At 48.9% G+C, this 18,343-nt stretch overlaps 1 protein-coding gene across 1 annotated transcript in view; it reads right to left on the reverse strand.

Annotated features, from left to right (window-relative positions):
* Positions 1 to 5,638: 5,638 nt before the first annotated feature.
* Positions 5,639 to 18,343, reverse strand: part of PODXL (podocalyxin like) — a 28,277-nt gene continuing 15,572 nt past the window's right edge. The window contains exons 4-10 of the mRNA XM_023737148.1: positions 12,860 to 13,435; positions 10,564 to 10,865; positions 10,196 to 10,271; positions 8,172 to 8,315; positions 7,861 to 7,922; positions 7,442 to 7,609; positions 5,639 to 6,175 (exon numbers count right to left, since the gene is read on the reverse strand). Of these exons, the coding sequence (XP_023592916.1) occupies positions 5,978 to 6,175; positions 7,442 to 7,609; positions 7,861 to 7,922; positions 8,172 to 8,315; positions 10,196 to 10,271; positions 10,564 to 10,865; positions 12,860 to 13,435 (1,526 nt within the window). The 3' untranslated portion in view covers positions 5,639 to 5,977. The remainder of the gene's footprint in view (positions 6,176 to 7,441; positions 7,610 to 7,860; positions 7,923 to 8,171; positions 8,316 to 10,195; positions 10,272 to 10,563; positions 10,866 to 12,859; positions 13,436 to 18,343) is intronic.

An 18,343-nucleotide genomic window follows, 5' to 3' on the forward strand; every position in this document is an offset into this window, starting at 1 on the left:
GGAAAATGGCCATGTGTGCATATACTTCTCATAAAAGACAACCACAGCATGTATAGAAATTGTATAACAATTGCCAACAAAATAACTTGCTCCATAAATGAAAGCAACAATCTTAACCACTACCTCTTAAGAAAGATTCTGAAGGTGAGACTGGAAGGGCCAACTGACGACTGTCCTGAAGCCTGTGTTAGTCTTGGCATAAATTTAAGTACTGGTTCATATTTTCCTTCATTCCTTTAGCACCACGCGTTATGCCACATCTTCGTCTTTTGAATGTCTTGGAAGGAGAAGAGGAAGAGTAGAGTGGAGAGTTGGGGCAGCACAGGATGATACTTGGAGCTACGATTCTTACTCTGATATCCACAGGGGAGCCTCCCCATGCTGGGCTCTCACACAGGAAAAGCAGTCAGCCATATCCTCTCCAGAGACATTATTACTACAGGAAAGAGGAGAAAGCTCTAAGGGGCCATTCCAGTGCTGTGTAGTAATTTTTGATGGTTGGCAAACCCCGAGAGGGGAGATAGGATACGTGGAGATATGTATAACACACATTGTACAGCTGCTGTTTGAACTTGGACTGGAGGATGGGTAGCCCCGGGCAGGAGTCAGGAATCATTCTTTACTTTTAGATCCACCAGTGACTACTGTGTGCCATTAGGCGTGGTTTCAACTTCTCTGCCTCGCTTTCTCCATCTTTTATGTATTGGCAGAAGATCATATTTTGCTAGGGCCCCAATGATTTTTTTAATCTATAAAATGCCAAGGTCTTTGAAAAAATGCTAGCTATCTCAGGATTTATCACTAGTGTTAATTATAGCAGCCAGTCCTGTTCTTTGTTTACTTTTTTCCCTTGGGGTACAGGAGCAATATGTGGTTTGGGAGGGAGCTTAGAGGATGGGGGAGATTGTCAGTGACAAAGAAGCATAACAAATTTAAAATGACAACTGAGTGGCAGGCAGGGAGCAGAGTCAGTGACCTATTCAGGAAGAGAATGGAGTCTTAGGTCTAATTCGTGGCCAGTGATAAAACTATGACTTATTCTCTTCTTAAAACAGTGTGCCTCAAGCATGGCCAGAGTCGTGCGTGAGTTCCTGGTACTGGTACTCCTTTCTGTATCTTTGGCACGCTTCTGAAGTTAACCTCAAAGTACCCCTAGCCCAACTCTGTCCCACCCACAGGATGTTAACTGCCTTCCAGAACTCCCATATGAAAGGAAAACCATGTGACAGTAATTGCATTCTAGAATGTTTTCTGTTGTTGGGACTCAAGCATTACGTGTGGTATTGAGAGAAGAATCTAAGACTGAAGAGGGGAGAGATGTGGATTCAAGTCCTAGTAAACTGAAAACTCATTGCCGTTGAGTTGCTTCCAACTCATAGTGACCCTATGAGACAGAGGAGTGGAACACCATAGGGTCTTTTTTTTTCCCCATAGGGTTTTCTATGCCTGAAATCTTTATGGGGGCAGACTGCCGTATCTTTCTCCTGTGGAGCCCCTGGGTGGGTTCAAACCTCCTTTCAGTTAGCAGCTGAGCGCTTTAACCAGTGCCACCAGGGCTCCTTCAAATCCTGGTACCACCATTTAAATAGCTATGTAATCTCAGACTATTTAATCTTTGTAGCTAACTTCCCTGTTGACAGAGTGGTGACAATTCCGAAATCAGATATGCAGAAATGTTTTGTAAACTGGAAGCTGCAGGCAAACAGAACAGAGTATTGGTCACCCTCAACGCCAGGTCTCTTGATAAGGGACAGGCCTGGGCCTCTTGTGATAGGTTCACAGATCTTTCTACATGCAGAAACAGGGCCAGAACAAAGCCTCTTCATGTATTTTTTGTATATTTGTGTGTTGTGTTTCTAAACTGGTGTTTTCATACCTGATCAGGGTTCACAGCCCCCTTGGGATCTTTGGTGGTGGATGATTCATAATTGTATCTGAGGCAGAAGTACACGGAAGGAAGAAAAGCATATAAAACCATGTCGTGGGGAAAAGGAGGTCCTCGGCGTTATGACAACTAGGCCTGAAGTAATCTGGAGAATCTAAGGGTCATCTCCAGGCTCCCCCTTTTCTCCTTGCTCTCAGCTTCCCTCCTCTACTCTGGGCACTGCACAGTTCAGCAAGCGTCACCAAGACCACACGCGCCTGATGGCTGCAGGGCTACTGGGGAAGCCCTCATCCAAGAGGAAAGAACTTACGCCAATCAGAGCAAAATACTAGGGCTTCAACCGGCTTACACAAAAGTACTTTAATTGACAGCATACAATTTCCAAAATATATTTTTTGTAAGAAAATGCAATAATTAACTGTAGTCTTTACAAACGAGTTTCTCAGTAAATTCCAGTGTACTTCAGACTCCTGTCCACTAAGACACATGCTCTCCCAGTCTCCCAGGCAAGCTGTGTTTAACATTCATTAATAACCAAAAGACCCACCTCAAATACTAACCTCCCCCCCTTTACTCCGTGTTGGGTTCTCAGAAGACCTGAGGAATCAGCTAGTGATGATATGCCGCTGCCTTGCCCTTGCCCCTGTGCCTTTCCGTCTTGTTCCCTTTGATCCTTAGCCCTGCTAGTAGAGGTTCCGTATGTAAAAGCTCCTTGGCAGAAAGGATTGCTCATTTAAGTCTTAGACCTAAGTGACCCAGAAGAAATGTGGAAGACCAGTAAGGTTCCTATTTTTGTCTTCATGTCCTCCCAAGCCCTGCTGTGGGGCAAGACTGGGGAAGGGAGCTCCATCCTTTGTGCTATTCTAGTGCCCATGAGGTGTTGTGTGCCGTCGAGTTGACTCCGACTCAGTAGAAGTGCCCCATAGGTTTCCCCATAGGAGGAGCACCTTCTCCCATGGGGCTGCTGAAGGGTTGGAACTGCCGACCTTTCAGTTAGCAGCCAGGCGCTTAGCCATTGCGCCACCAAGGCTCCTGTGCCTATGAGTAGCATCCTTCACTCATGGATTTCTTCTGAGGCACACAGCACTGGGCTGGCAGTCTGCGGACTCGGGTTTTTATCTTGTTTCTGCCACTTACCAGCCATGTGATTTTTGGCCAGTTCCTCTGTCTGGGCTTCAGTATCTGTAGAAGCAGCTAGCTGAGATCTCGGAGACTGCTCCCTGTGGCCAGAGCATCACTTTCTAACCAGCAAATGTTGACTCTAACCCTGGTGGCACTGCAGTCCCGCTCTGGCTGGAGAGGGCCAAGGGCCGTGATCCAAAACAAAAAGCCTGATCCACAAGACAAAGATTCCTCGTCAGCCTGTCTTGTTATAGTTCATTTTCCATTTTAAAAAAATCAAACAAAAACTAGTCATTTCTACTAAGATAGATATTTACATTCCTGTTCTAAGAAAAAGCTCAGCCATCTCTTAGCTAACAAATTTTTTTCAAAGTATATTCACTTTAAGCAGTGCATGGTGGATTAACATGTGGCCGTTGTATTTACATTATCAAAAATTGTGTGTGTGTATGTATATATACATATACATATGTATGTATATATCAGTTTGAACTTGATTTTCAGAGTCTCTCCAGTATACTGTTAAAAAGGATAATGCTCAAGAGGTGTTTTAAATAAACTTTCTGCTAGCTTTCCTCATCAAGAGGGGGGGAAAAAGAATCTTGCATCTAGCCTAGATTAAACCCGTATTCTGTTTTATGATGCAAAGAATATTCTGTACCTCCTTCATAAGCACTGCTGCTTCCCTGCCCGCTCACCCAACAGTGTGCTCCCTACTGGGTTTTGTCCAGATCACTGGCCTGTTACGCAGCTTAGGGAAACCAGTTTGCCACTGAAATAGTGTTCCTCATCTCTCTTTGGCACAACTTGTTCAAAATCTTGCTGAGTTCCTGGTGTCCCTCTTAGCCCTTCTCAGCCCCCGAGTCCAGACCATCAGGCAGCACTGAGAACCCAGGAAGGATGTGGGACAAGGACCTATAGGGCCTTTTGACACTGCTGTCTGAGTGGCAGCAGCCAGCCACAAGGGACTGGGTTCTGAAGCTGCCCTAAAGGCTGGCGTAGCACTGTGTGGCTGTACAAAGGGAAGGAACCTCTGCATCAGCCCAGGCTGCTCCAGATCATCCCTGGACAGAGCCTGAGCCACCATTCCTCTTCACCAGGCAGCATTTGTCCTCTCTAGTCCCCGCCCTCGTCACCTCTCTCCGACAAGCCATATTTGCTGTATGTCGACAACCCTGGCTGGTGAAATATGACCCCGATCAGCATGGGCAGAGTAATCCAGTCCACCTCTCCCACAGGGGCCATGACAAACCACTGGGTAGAAAGAGCCCCTGCTGGGCAGGGAAGAAGCAAACAAACAGCCCTCCTCCTAGCAAGATGCTACAAAAGATGCCCAAACCAGCACTGCTTCCAGTCCTGCCCGCCCTCCAAACGCTGCGGGGTCAGGGCAGATGCCTTTGGCTTCTTGTTAGCTTCACCTCTCTCAGGCAGCCAGGGAAGGACATAGATCCCCGCAACCCACTGTTTTTACAAATGAGCTATCCCAAAGTAGACAGCCTGTTTCATCAGAACTACCGCAGCCTCCAGTTTGCCTCGGAGACCACAGGGTTTTGGCTTTTTGTGCTGAAATGACCATTTTCATTCCCCCAAGCGGTTCTGCCCTTTCACCTAGTTTGTTAGACCGAATTTATGCCCAGAAACTCAGAGATGACCCCTGGGCCCAGGAACAACAGAGACCATGGCAAAGTTCAAAATTCCATGTAGGACTCCCCCTTGTCGGAAAATCAGACCCAAGTCTCACTCTGCCCAGGCCTCAGGCGCTAACGACTGGGCTCCGTCAGGAACCCCACACTGGGGAACAGTCATGTCTTTGTGTTTCTGAGAGGCCCAGAGGCTGCAGGAAAAGAAGAACAGCCCCACTAGGAATAGAGAGGGGACAAAACGGCAAGGCCTGGCCTGGCCGGGACAGTGAGGTGTCCCTGGGAGTGGACAGCCAGTCCCCAGGCTGTACCGCTGGCACCTGAGGAGCACACTGCACGTCTGGGCCTTTTCCCTGTGGCAGGAGAAGCACCATCCGTGAGATTAGCTAACTGAAAGCCTCCCAACAAGTTGAGCTTTGGCCTGTGGCAGTGGAGGGCTGGATTGAAAAACAAACAATAAAACTTCAGCAACTTGCAAGTCCCTGAGTTTCCTATGAAGTAAAGCCTATTCTCCCTGGCTGTGTGAGTCGACTGTTAAGACACATCTGTGCTGGCTGGGGGCCCCCGGGGAGGGTACGTTCCACTGCATCTCAGGGGGTTCCGGAGCCTGGTCTTCACCCTAGTGGCTGAGCAGTGAACAACAGGACACCTGGCTTTAGTGGTGACCACAGGTTTTAGTCCCTGGTGGGGATGCGAGCCTTCCAGAGTGCTGGGGTAGGAGCTAGACAGCTGGGGACCTGTTCATTACACTTTCAAGCAACCAGATCCCTTTGAGGCAGGATCTGGACCTGCTCTCCTGTCCCCTCATCTCCCTACTGGTGGTTTCAACCCTGTCCAGGGCCGCTCTGGCAAGAGGGTGCGAGTGGGTGCAGCGGCGTGGCTTGATGGAAACCAGCACCAGGCTGAGCGATAGGATCTTTGTCTTCATTCTGGCTGGCTCTGTCCCCAAGTGGCCGTGTGACCTTGGCAAGTCACTTACCCCTTTGGGCCTCAGTAATCTCATCTAAATGAAGGGACTCTACTAGATGATCTATACAGCCCCTCATGTGGCTCTTTATGGATCTCCCTTCTCATCTTCCAGCAGCACTGAGCTCAAGCACTAGTGGGTTATTTTGCAAGAGGAATCTAGACAGAATGTGATTTGTTCAGCTTGAAAAGGGAAAAATTAAGGCCCTGTGGGGTTTGGGAGGAGGGAGCCTTCAGAGTCCACCCTCCCTCCTCAGTCTTTTCCTCCTCCAATGGGAAGGACTCTTCCTCCCCGGTCCAAATGGCACTTTAGGTGGTAAGTCAGGAGCTCTGTGGCGCCATCAGAGGCAGCCAACAGACCTGATTAGAGGTGTGTGTCTTCCTCCTCATCCAGGTCATCCTTGGTCAGGTTGTCCAGAGGAACGATCCAGCTGTCCCCCAGCTCCCCATTGAGGCTGACCACCTTCTTCTCCTGCATCTCTGATGAGGTCTCCATCACTTCCAGCGTTGGGTTGTCATGGTAGCCGTTCTCCACGGTCTGCAGCTCCTCTGTCAGGCGTTGCTAGAGGAGGGAGGAGGACCCAGGGAGAAAGGGTAATGTTGGAGGGCTATTGGCCTTAGATGATCGACTTCTAAAACATCAGCCAATAAAAACCTTATGAAACACAGTTCTTCTGACACACAGGGGGTCTCCATGAGTCGGGGGCCAGCTCGACAGCAGCTAACAACAACACTGGCCTTGTCGTTGTTAGGTGCCGTCAAGTTGGTTCCAACTCATAGCGATCCTGTGTACAACAGAACAAAACACTGCCCGGTCCTGCACCACTGGCCTCAGATATGCTTAATATAATCCACGTATCCCTTCAACACTGGAACCCAAGTTTGGCTAATGTGGGCACTTGTGAGCAATAAATCACACGTGGATGCTGGCTGCTCCTGGAGGCCATGCTGGCGACTGGCCTGCCTCATGGCTAGTTTGAGGTAAAGACTAGCCCCACATCCTAAAATTCCCAGCTCACCTCACCTTCACCCTGGTGGCAAATGGGTAAAGTCAGTGGAAATGGACTTTGTTCTCCTCCAGAGTCCTCCAAGCTCTTTCTTCCTTCCTCCATTCCGTCCCCCAAACCTTCCTGTCTCTGGGCACTAACCTCAGCCCACCAGAGTGAATTGGGAAGGTCTGAAAACAGTGCCCCCAGATGGGGGAACTAAGAACCACTCTAAGCCTGAGCAAAAGAGGTACAGCGATCCCCAGGGCCGTCTCCACTCAGAGCAGCCACCTGGCCATAGTACTTTTTCCTTCTTTTTATCCGAGAGACAACCTTGGTTGCACACTACAATCACCTGGGAAGCTTTTAACAAATACACTGGTCCAGAGACTCCCCCTCTGTCAGTGTGTGGGGAAGCTACGTGTGGGGATTTTTTTAAGCCCCCTAAAATGTGCAGCAAGGGTTGGAACCACAGATTAGGTGGTGAACAGTAACGATGAGAATTCCATAAGGCAGGTGAGAGAATTTTGGTTAGACAGGCATGCCTGGGCCCACTTAGATCAATTAATCCTCAGAACAGTTCTGCAAGGTGGACATTGTTCCCCACTATGCAGATGAGGAACCTGAAGCTCCAAGAAATGACGTGACTCACCCACAGTCTCAGATAATAAGGGGCAGAGTCGGGCAGAAACCGTGTCTGACACCAAAGCCCGTGGTCTTCCCATCCAGCAAGTGGTGCCTCTGAGGGCCTGTGTGCCTGTCAGCAAGGGTCCACGGCCCACTCACTGTTCTCCTGTGTCACCTGGTGACCTGAGCTGTCCCCTGAGGAGAGGCATGCTCACCTGATCCTTCCTGTGGGAGAGGCGCTGGTGGCAGCAGCCGTAGAGGGCAGCGACGAGGAGCAGGAAGGAAGCCATGCAAACAATGGTGATGATGAGAGGCATGCTGAACCGGTCCTCGGCCTCCTCCGGGGGCCCGTGGTCCCCAAGCTGCATGTGACTAACCCCCACCTGGCCGGGAAGAAGAAAGTCATGTGGCAGAAAACAGGTTCTGGGGCACCCTTCTCTGCACTCCCACCCTTTTACAAGCGCTTCTGCTTGGGGTCTGCGGGTGCCTGTCCCACTGCCCTGTTTGCCCCTCTCTCACCCTCCTGTCTTCTAGATGTTTGCCCAGCTGAGAGACTGGAGCCAAGCAACTGTGGACGTCCCAGGGGGAGGCTCATGGCCCAGTCTGTCCCACCAAGTGGAAGGGGCCCACTTACCTCTTTTAAGTCGTCCCATTTGTCCTTCAACAACTCATAGGTGTCGTTGGAATGGAGTCTTGCTGTGGGAGAGCAGAGAGAGGTGCCACCTCACTGCTGTGGCCCAGAGTGAGGTGCTGGGGGTACAGACTGGGCCCCAGACTCTCCCAGGAACCAGAGGCCAGCTCGGGTGGCCCAGGAGGGAGAGGGACTAGACAATTCCTAGGCAACTGAGGGAGTAGCATCCCCAACCCGTCCTCTGACGTGGCCCCTGAGCCCCATGCCCCACTCCCACCCCACACAGGCTTCCGCTCCCCTTGCCCTCAACTCACTCTGGATGGAGATCTCCTTGACCGCCACGGCCTGGTCTCCTGGAACAGGTACCAGCAGTACGTGGCACTCATCTCGAGCTGGGATGAAGGAGGTTTTTGCTGCTTTGCATAGAACAGTGACCAATTTTTCAACCAGAGGATTCGCTGCCTATTGTGGGGAAACCACAGTTGATTCCTTGGGTCAGATAGCAGCCTAGGCTCACGGGGCCGCCTCCACGTGAGGTCAGAACGCTGTAACCTATCACCCTCTCCAACCTCAACTGGCGCCATTCCCGGCCTGCCAGGAGTCCCGCGTTAGGTGCTTTCCCCAGGCTGCAGAGTTCTGATCTCTCCCTGCCCTCGCCCTGTTTATCTTGTCTATGGTGGGACAATACCTTTCACCCTCATACGCTTTCTCTCTGTCAGAGTTCTTAAGGATCAGCACTTTCCACTTCCTGTTCTAGCAAAGGAAGGCAAACGCCTCTCACAACCAGCCCACAACCTGCCAAGATTTAGCCAAAAGAGTGCCTGAGGGGAGGCTGGGCAGCAATCTCCACTATGATTTCTGTGTGTCCAATAAGCCCAACCCCAGGAGAACACCACTCCCTTTTAAAACTCTAGTCTAAATATGCTTTTGTAAAGTTTACTTGGAAAATGCCAGAAATGGACATCCAAAAGAAAAAAAAAAACATGCAAGAGATCCAGGCAGCATTATAGTGTCCAAGTTCTCTGTCCTATGGAAACCACATTCTGGTCTACTCTCAGTCCCTGGAGAAGGACATCATGCTTGGTAACCATGAAAAAGAGGAAGACCCTCAACGAGATGGATTGACAAGTGGCTGCAACAACAGGCTCAAGCATAATGATTATGAGGATGGCGCAGGAGCGGGCGGTGTTTTTTCTGTTGTACACAGGGTCGCTGTGAGTCAGAACCGACTGGATGGCACCTAATAACAACAGTAAAAACCCCTGTTGCTGACGAGTCAATTCTGACTCATAGCGACCCTACAGGACAGAGTAGAAATGCCCCATAGGGTTTCCAAGGAGCAGCCAGTGGTTGTGTGAACTGTCGACCTTCTGGTTAGCAGCCTGAGCTCTTAACCACTGCACCACCAGGGCTCCAGTGGCGGCTGCAAAAATAAACACTGGCCAGCAGAGGGCAGCAGTGAGCCATCCATCACCTGCACTCCAGGGCTCCCAACTATTTCCACACATGGTGCATCCCCAGACTACAGCCCGTCATCTCTGGAAGACTGGGTAGGCTGAAGGCTGCTGCACACCTCTCTCATACAAATGTACTCCCACACATGCGTCTGCACACACACACACACCCCACCCAGAGTAGAACTGTTGGCAATGATTCCCTTGGGCTCTCACTCAAAAGTACCAGTGAAAAAAAGCAGTGACCCCATGTGTGTGTGAGTACAATTGTGTTCCATAAGGTTTTCAATGGCTGGTTTTTTGGAAGTAGATTGCCAGCCCTTTCTTCTGAGGCACCTCTGGGTAGACTCAAATAGCCAACCTTTCTGTTAGCAGCTGAGCATGTTAACTGTTCACACCACCAGGAACTCCACTCAGAAGCACCCAGGCTGTTCTCTCCCAGACTCCTCAGGTTGGAAGTAAATTCTCTCCACCTGGTCTTCCTAGGAGGCTGTCAGCTAACACCTGGGCCAGGAAACCTAAAACCACAGGCTGTTAGACTCTCGTTTTCAGAAGCCTCTGAAGTCCAAGGAGATCAATTTGCCAAAGTCACACCCTGAATCAGGATCAGGGTCTCCCAGACCACTGAGTAGGTACACAGTGAATGTGAGGAGACTGGGTGCTCCTTCTGGCTCTGCAGCAGCCCCGTGGGTGACCCTGCTCAGAGGAGCCAGAACTTCATGTTGTCACTCCAGCTGCTGGGAAGGGGCCTCCCCACCAGGAAGAAACAAGGGCAGGGCAATGAACACACCTCTCACCCCCTTTTTAGAAGAGACACCTCATCCCCCTGCACCTTTCTCAGCCCTGCCTTCAGGGAGCGGAGGAGGTACCAGTTCAGGAGGTACTCACGCAGGGGATGGCCTTGGTGAAGTTCAGGATGAGCATGTTCCCATCGGGATTTTGGGGGGCCTCGCACGTTACCTGGAAGAAGCCACTGGAGTCAGGGTTCAGGCTCAGCCTGGCAGGGCCTGTCTTTGACTTGTCCCTCCCCCTAGGCGGGTGAAACTGAAAGAGAGGTGTTCAGGGCAGCTGGGTCGTGGCTGGGCCAGAGTTTCAAAGCCGGGAAGGCCACTGGCTGCCCAGCGGTCTAAGACAGAATGAGCAAAGCCAGGGACCCCTGCTTCTGCAGTGCCAGTGAGGGGCCTGCATGGAGGGGAGAGCAGAGGTGCCCTTCCTGAAGCCCCCTAGTCCGTCCCATCCTTGCTGGAATTACCCTGTTACTCCCAACAGCTAAGGTGTGCGAAGAGGTGTTAGACCCTTGAGGGGCGGTCGGAGCTGGCAGCTTTGGGCTGGAGCTGTGTGTTCCTGGGACGGGCTGCGTGGCTTTGGGGCCCGGGGAGGGGCCTGCCGGCTGTGGTGCCACGGAGGCAGAGGTCCCAGTGAGGGCTGGCCCCTCGCTGAGGGTCGGCCCCTTGATGAGCGTCGGCCCCTCGCTGATGGTCGGCCCCTCGCTGACGGTGGGCCCCTCGCTGACAGTCGGTTTACTTCCTCGGGTGGGAACCGACGATGCTGTGACTGGGAAGACAAAGGGTGTAAGAAGAGGTGAGTGGTGGCCCGGTGGTCTGTTCTTCTAACAGGTCTCTGTTCTTCAGTCTTATCCCACCGAGATAAGCTGGAATGAGCAGGCTCTGAGGAAGAAGACGCAGAATCGAGGAAGAGGGTTCCTGTCATATATGACAGGCTAGGTCAGCCTGGACGAGTCATTGTAAGAACCGGGCAAAGGAAATGACAATGACAGCAGCAATAGCCGCCACTGACTGAGCACTTACTCGGCTCCCTCGGCTGCGCCAAGGGCTGCAAATGTGCTTTCTTATTTAATCCTCACAACAACACTCCTGTCTTAGAAACAAGGAAACTGAGGCTCAGAGGGGCTACATGGTTTGCCCAAGGTCACATGGCAACAAGGGACAAAGCAGGGATCTGAATCCAGGTCTGGATGTGAATCCAACTCAGAGCCCAGCTCGTACTGCAGGATGCTGCCACCCTCTTCTAGTGCTGGTAACCAGCTGCCTTCGAGTCATTTCCTACTCATGGCAACCCCACGTGTGTAAGAGTGGAACTGTCCTCCATAAGGTTTTCAATGACTGATTTTTTGGGAAGTAAATCTCCAGGCCTTTCTTCTGAGGTCCCTCTGAGCAAACTCGAGCCTCCAACCTTTTGGTTAGCAGCTGAACATGATGGTGGGATGGAGAGAAGGAGGGAACAAGCACTGCCCCCCACCCCCAGGAAAAAGGTGGGGGTTATCTCTGAAGTGCCCCGTCCTAGGAGGGGCTGGCTCAGGGCTTTGTGATGGGTGAAAGGAGAGTGGGAAGAGAGAAGACTGGACATGGGAAGAAGGGCGACGGCTGGACGCTCCGCCCAAGCCCTTGGAGCTGCCCTAGTGGAAGGTAAAGGCAGAGGAAGTTGGCTCAACTGGAGGAAGAAGTGGCCAAGAGTCAGATCTGACTCACAGGTGGATGGGCCAGCCCAGGAGGCAGGGACCACCCAGGGACTCCTTCTGGTACAGCCCTCTGTTCACTTCAGGACGCCTCAAAATTACCTGGGGAGCTTGAAAAAAATGCAGATTCTCAGGCTCATGCCCAGAAATTCTGATTCAAAAGATCTGAGCTGGGCCATGCTCTTGAAGTCCATGATCCATCAGCAGGTTTTAAAAATAATTTACTGGGTTAAGACCAGCACTTTAAAAAAGGAGATGGAATAAAATAGAAGATATCAGGGCACATCACATGGAGAGAAGGTTTCAGTCCTGTTTTGTGAAACTTTTCTTTCAGTTATGTGTGTGGTCCATGCGTGGGGTGAGTGTGTCCTGGATCATGAGATAAAATCTGAAATGTATCTTATTGTGGGTTGCTGTCAAATTTGTTTGAGAAATATTGTTCTAGAGTTCTACCATTGGGGGCAGCGGTGGTTCAGTGGTAGACTTCTCGCCTCCCACACGGGAGACCAGGGTTCAATTCCTGACCGTTGCACCTCATGGGCAGTCACCACCCATCAGTGGAGGCTCGCGTGTTGCTATGATGCGCAACAGGTTTCAGCAGAGCTGCAAGATTAAAAGGGACTAGGAAGACAGCCTGGCAATCTCCTTCTGAAAATCAGCCAGTGAAAACCCTATGGATCCCAACAGTCCGATCCACAGCCGATCATGGGGATGGTGCAGGACCGGCCAGTGTTTTGTTCTGTTATGCATGGGGTCACCTGAGTCAGGGGTGACTCGACAGCAGCAGCAACAACCCAGTACCACAGCACCCAGAGTCTTACCATGAATAGACTGTTGGTGGGTTTATGTGCTAAACTGGGCAGCGCCATTCAGCCCTCATCAGAGCACGCAGCACTGGGCCTCTGCTCATCGTTGAAATGGGGAACAAGGTCTGAATGAAGGTGAAGTGTATTCATAATGTTTAACCCTCAGCATAAATCTCCATCTTCCAGTGGAGCAATTATATTAAATATGAGCTTTTAAAAGTTCCTTCTTGCTTGGGGAAAAAAAAAAAGAACAAGGCATGACTTACTTGGTGTGGCAGGTGTCGCCTGAGCTGTGACAGGTGTCACCTGAGCTGTGACATCAGGACTAGTCACAGGACTTGAGCCTGGAAATACAGCAGCTGTGGGTTGTTTTTTAGGAAACTCTGAGGGCTTCAAAATAGCAAGGCTCCCAGATGATGGGGGAGGGCTTGACGTGATGGTCAAAGAAGTAGGAGCAGGTGTGTTTTCTGAAGTGCTAACTTGACTTGGAGATAAAGGGGTCGTCTGAACTGTTTTATCAGTGGTCATGGAGGCTGCAGTAAGGTTCTGGCTACTTCCGTCTCCAGAAGTATTTGCATCTGTGACTAAATTCTGGCTGCCTGTGGTTCCAGTCTTAGGTGGGGTGGTGGTTCTTGACTGTGTAGGGCCGCCTGATTGTGTGTATGAGTCACTGGCACGAGTGCTGCCTGGGGTTGGATACACCGTTGTGTTACTGTGGCTTGGATCTTGGGATGTCGGGGTTAGGGTTGGAGCCACTGTTGAGGTCTTCTCACTGGGCGTTGTACTTGGTCCCTCGCTGACGGTCGGTTTACTTCCTCCGGTGGGAACCGACGATGCTGTGACTGGGAAGACAAAGGGTGTAAGAAGAGGTGAGTGGTGGCCCGGTGGTCTGTTCTTCTAACAGGTCTCTGTTCTTCAGTCTTATCCCACCGAGATAAGCTGGAATGAGCAAGCTCTGAGGAAGAAGACGCAGAATCGAGGAAGAGGGTTCCTGTCATATATGACAGGCTAGGTCAGCCTGGACGAGTCACTGTAAGAACCGGGCAAAGGAAATGACAATGACAGCAGCAATAGCCGCCACTGACTGAGCACTTACTCGGCGCCCTCGGCTGCGCCAAGGGCTGCAAATGTGCTTTCTTATTTAATCCTCACAACAACACTCCTGTCTTAGAAACAAGGAGACTGAGGCTCAGAGGGGCTACATGGTTTGCCCAAGGTCACATGGCAACAAGGGACAAAGCAGTTGGCCCCTCCTTTGTGTGCTCTGTATCTGGGCATTCGCTGCCTGGGGCTGAAGCTCCTTTTGCATCACTGGATGCTGTAGATGTGCTTTGTGGCTCAGCTGTTGTTGCAAGTGGACTGACGCTACCACTGAACTGTGCTGTTTACAAATACAACACAGAATCAAGTTAGCGTGTTAGCTACAAGTGTTTCCTCCACGTGTTTCCTCCACACCTGTGCAACTCTTCCCCACAGCTCAGAGGCCTGGCTCCCACCCCTTGCCATCTGGCTCACCAAAGGCCAGATTCTTCACAGTTCAAAGCACTTCTAGGAGGCAAGTTGAGAGTGAAGCAGGGGCAGTAAAGGAAGATTCTACACGTCCCCTTCACATTTTTGAATATACCACCACAGAACCATGCCACCAAGTTAACCCCTGCCTCTGCCTCCCCAGCTCCTACACGGCATGACAGAAGAGCCAACACACGCATGCATACTGAACTACACAGGCGCTACGCTAAGCTTGGGCTCTGTTCTCAGCAAACGCATGTGCACTGATCTACGCGGGCCCTGCTCTAAGTGTGGTCTCTGTTCTCACGAAGTTACCATCCAGAATGAGAACTGGGAACACACTGAAATTACATGAATTACTGTTTAAGTACAATTAATTGTGAGAAGTGCTAAGGAAGAAAAGCACAGCATGCTTTGGCTGTGTTTAGCATGGTAACTTAACCTTGTCAGGGGTCATGGAAGGAAGGCCTTTTATTCATTAACTCAACAAAACATGTACCAGGGGAGCCTTTTTGTGACAGGTATGTGACAGTCGGGCCCTGGGGAAGCAAGACAGATCTAATCCCTGCCCTCATGGAGCTTACATTCTCTCCTGGAACTTACATTCTAGGAAGGAGACATACATTAATGTAAACAACTGGACAGCAATTAAATGTCAAATTGTGGCACTTATCACAGAAACGATATAGAGAAAAAGAGGGGGAGAGAGAATATTTAGATAGAGAGGCAAAGAAAAGCATTTTAGAGATGCCAAGCTAAAACTTGAAGGATTAGGGGGAAAAAAAAAAAACCCACTGCTGTCGAGTAGATTCCGACTCACAGTGACCCTATAGGACAGAGTAGAACTGCCCCATAGAGTTTCAAAGGAGTGCCTGGTGGATTCAAACTGCCAACCTTTTGGTTAGCAGCTGTAGGTCTTACCCACTACGTCACCAGGGTTTCCACTTGAAGGGTAAGAAGGAGAAAGCTGTGAAGAATGCAAGGAAAAGTGTACCAGGCAGAAGGAACAGAACCTACAAAGGTCCCAAAGCAGGAAAAGGAAGAAAGAGAAGATAAGTAGGAACAGAGCTTAGACAGTTGTTACCTACTTCACACTGTGTCACCATTCTCACCATCTCTGCCCATATTGTTTCACCACCATTAACTCAGACTCTCTGCCCCTTAAAGTTCTCATCTGTGCTTTAGAATTACTGGGTCATTTTGATCTCATTAGGTAATTCTTTAAAAGGGTGCAATGCTCAAGCAAACATTACTTATTGAGCTAAACTGTTGTTTAATTTAAAGATGACTTCATGAGCTAGTTTTGGTTCAAGGTTTAAAAGTTATCTGCAAGCAATAGATTGGGGGGTTCCTCCAGTCTCAATGTACCCAGTAAGTCTATAAACCAAACATTTTTTAGAGAAAAAGGAAGGTCTCTTTAAAATCATATCCTAGGTAGATCACCCTCTTTATAGGCCAAAATAAGGCTTTTGGATTATATTCTCAGTGCAAAAGAAGCCACCAAAGGCTTTAAAGCAAGGAAGTTGTAGAAGGTGATTTACAAAGAAACTCATTCCTGCTGCTTTTGTGAGATGTGGATTGGAAGGAAGAATGGGAAGACAGGAAGTTACTTGAGTAATCCAGATAAACAGATAATGGTTGGTCTATTAAGTTATTGACTAGAGATGAATTAAGGATGGACTCAAGATTGTATTTTGGAGATAGAATCAACTACTTGCTGATGTAGTTAAGTGAGGGGAAGGAGAGAATCCAGGAATTCAGGAAATCACTCCTGGGTTTTTGTCTTGAACAAAAGAGAGCGGTAGAGAGGGATGGAGTGGACCTTCGCCATTCTTTGCAGTCAATCAGAATCGATACCATTTTTCTATGTTTGAGGAATTCCCCACCCAATATGACTTGGTAGCAGGAGAATTTGCCTCCTAGCATAGAAGTTGGAAATGCCAGCTATTTGCTTTTAAAGCCTCCCTTGCAAATGGAGCAAAGCATGTGACGAAGCTGCCGCGAATGAGACACTCCCATCCCAGCTAGTGAGCCAAGAGGCAGTGAGTGTGAGAAACGCTGATGGCAGCAGCAGTAAAGCCATGCTCAAGTTCAAGCAGCAGTGAAGCGACGCTACAGCAGTGCCCACAGCCAGAGACACAGCACCTAGTGCTTGGCATTGGGGGGCGGGGCTGGTCTTTTTGAACCAGTTCTCTAGCCTGACATGGGTGATATTAAAGTAGCCCTGGAAAAGGACTTGAATAGACATTTCTCCAAAGAAGAAATTCAAATGGTCAATAAGCACATGTACACCATCAGTTATTAGCAAAATACAAATAAAAACCACAGTGAGATACCACTTCAGATCCACTAGGAACGCTATTATCAGAGAATGGAAAATAACAAGTGTTGGCAAGGATGTGGCGACATTGTGCACTGTTGATGGAAATGTAAAAATGGCATAGCTGCTGTGAAAAACAGTTTGGCAGCTGCTCAAAAAATTAAAGATAGAATACCTGTGACTCAGCAATTCCACTCTTAGGTATATACCTGGAAGACTTGAAAGCAGAGACTCAAACATACACTTGTACAACAATATTCACAGCAGCGTTCTTCACAATAGCCAAAAGATGGAAACAACTCAAGTGTCCATTAACAGACAAATGGATAAACAAAAGGTGGTATATCCATATAATGGAATACTATCCATAAAAAGAAACGAAATTCTGACACATGCTACAACATGGAGGAACGGTGAAGATGTTATGCTAAGTAAAGTAAGCTATACACAAAAGGACAAATATTGGCTGATTCCACTTATATGAGGTACCTAGAATAAATAAGCAAATTCATAGAAAGTAAAATAGAGATTACCAGAGGCTAAAGGAAGGGAATAATTATTTTTAATGGGCATAGAGTTTATGTTTGGGATGACAAAAAAGATCTGGAAATAGACAGTACTGATGGTTACACAACAGTGAGAATGCACGTTAACACCAACGAACTGTGCACTCAAAAATGGTTAAAATCATAAATTTTATGTATATTTTACACAATTAAAAAAAAAAAACGTAGCCCTAGACATGGTCTCCAGTGATTCCAGCTACTCCATAAACTAGACAATACTTCAGTATCCTACACACACACACACACACACACACACACACACACACACACACACACACACTCATATTTCGCTACTGAGAAGTAAAAACTTGTATCAGGAGTGGTTACAGGCAAGAGGACGTCAAGGATTAGTTATCAGGCCTTACTGGGGCTAAGGGCAGTTGGAAGTCTGGTATCCTATGGTATCTTGTGGGGAGCGGTCACATTATCACCTATCATCTAGAATGAAGGGCCTATGATGTGGCTTTGTAGGGGCTGAGTGCTTCATGCCGCTTCTGTTGAAGAGCATGAAGGACACAGATGCCAAGATATGTGTTAAGATCAACGTTGTACTACGGTTTCTATGTTTTATGAACACTGTAGTTCATAAAATAATGGTGCATCTTATAAGTGATGGAGTCGTAGAATCTGTTTGATAAAAGGCACTAGACTGCTGAGGAAAATATCAGCATATTTGAGGAACTGAGGAATTTAAGGGATATGGAGTGGGATGGTTGCTTCTGACAGTGGTGAGTAGCTTAAATCAGGGCTTCTCACTTAGCACTACTAACTTTGGGCTGGAAAATTCTGTGTTCCGGAACACCCTATGGTGTACACTTGGGGTCGCCATGAGTCAGAATCAACTCAATGGCAATTAACAATTCTGTGTTGTGGGGGGCTGTCTTGTGCATTGTGGGATATTTAGCAACATACCTGGCCTCTACCCATGAGATGCCAGTAACACACACACCGTCCCCAGTTGTGATGACCAAAAATGTCTCCAAAAATTATCAAATGTCCCCTGGGTGGGGGACAGGGGAGACAAATGCATCATTATAGTGGCTGCTAATCGAAAGGTCAGTGGTTTGAACCCACCAGCTGCTCTGCAGGAAACAGGCAGTCTGTTTCCATGAAGATTGACAGCCTTGCTGTAGGGACCATGGTCTCAGGGAACATCTAGCTCAATTGGCATAACATAGTTTATAAAGAAAATGTTTTCCGTTTTACTTTGGTGAGCAGCATCTGGGGTCTTAAAAGCTTGTGAATGGCCATCTAAGATACTCTATTGGTCTCATCCCATCTAGAGCAAGGAAGAATGAAGAAAACCAAAGACACAAGGGAAAGATTAGTCCAAAAGACTAACGGACCACAACTAC

This window comes from Trichechus manatus, unplaced genomic scaffold (assembly GCF_000243295.1).
Source record: "Trichechus manatus latirostris isolate Lorelei unplaced genomic scaffold, TriManLat1.0 scaffold00097, whole genome shotgun sequence".
Lineage (NCBI taxonomy): Eukaryota > Metazoa > Chordata > Mammalia > Sirenia > Trichechidae > Trichechus > Trichechus manatus.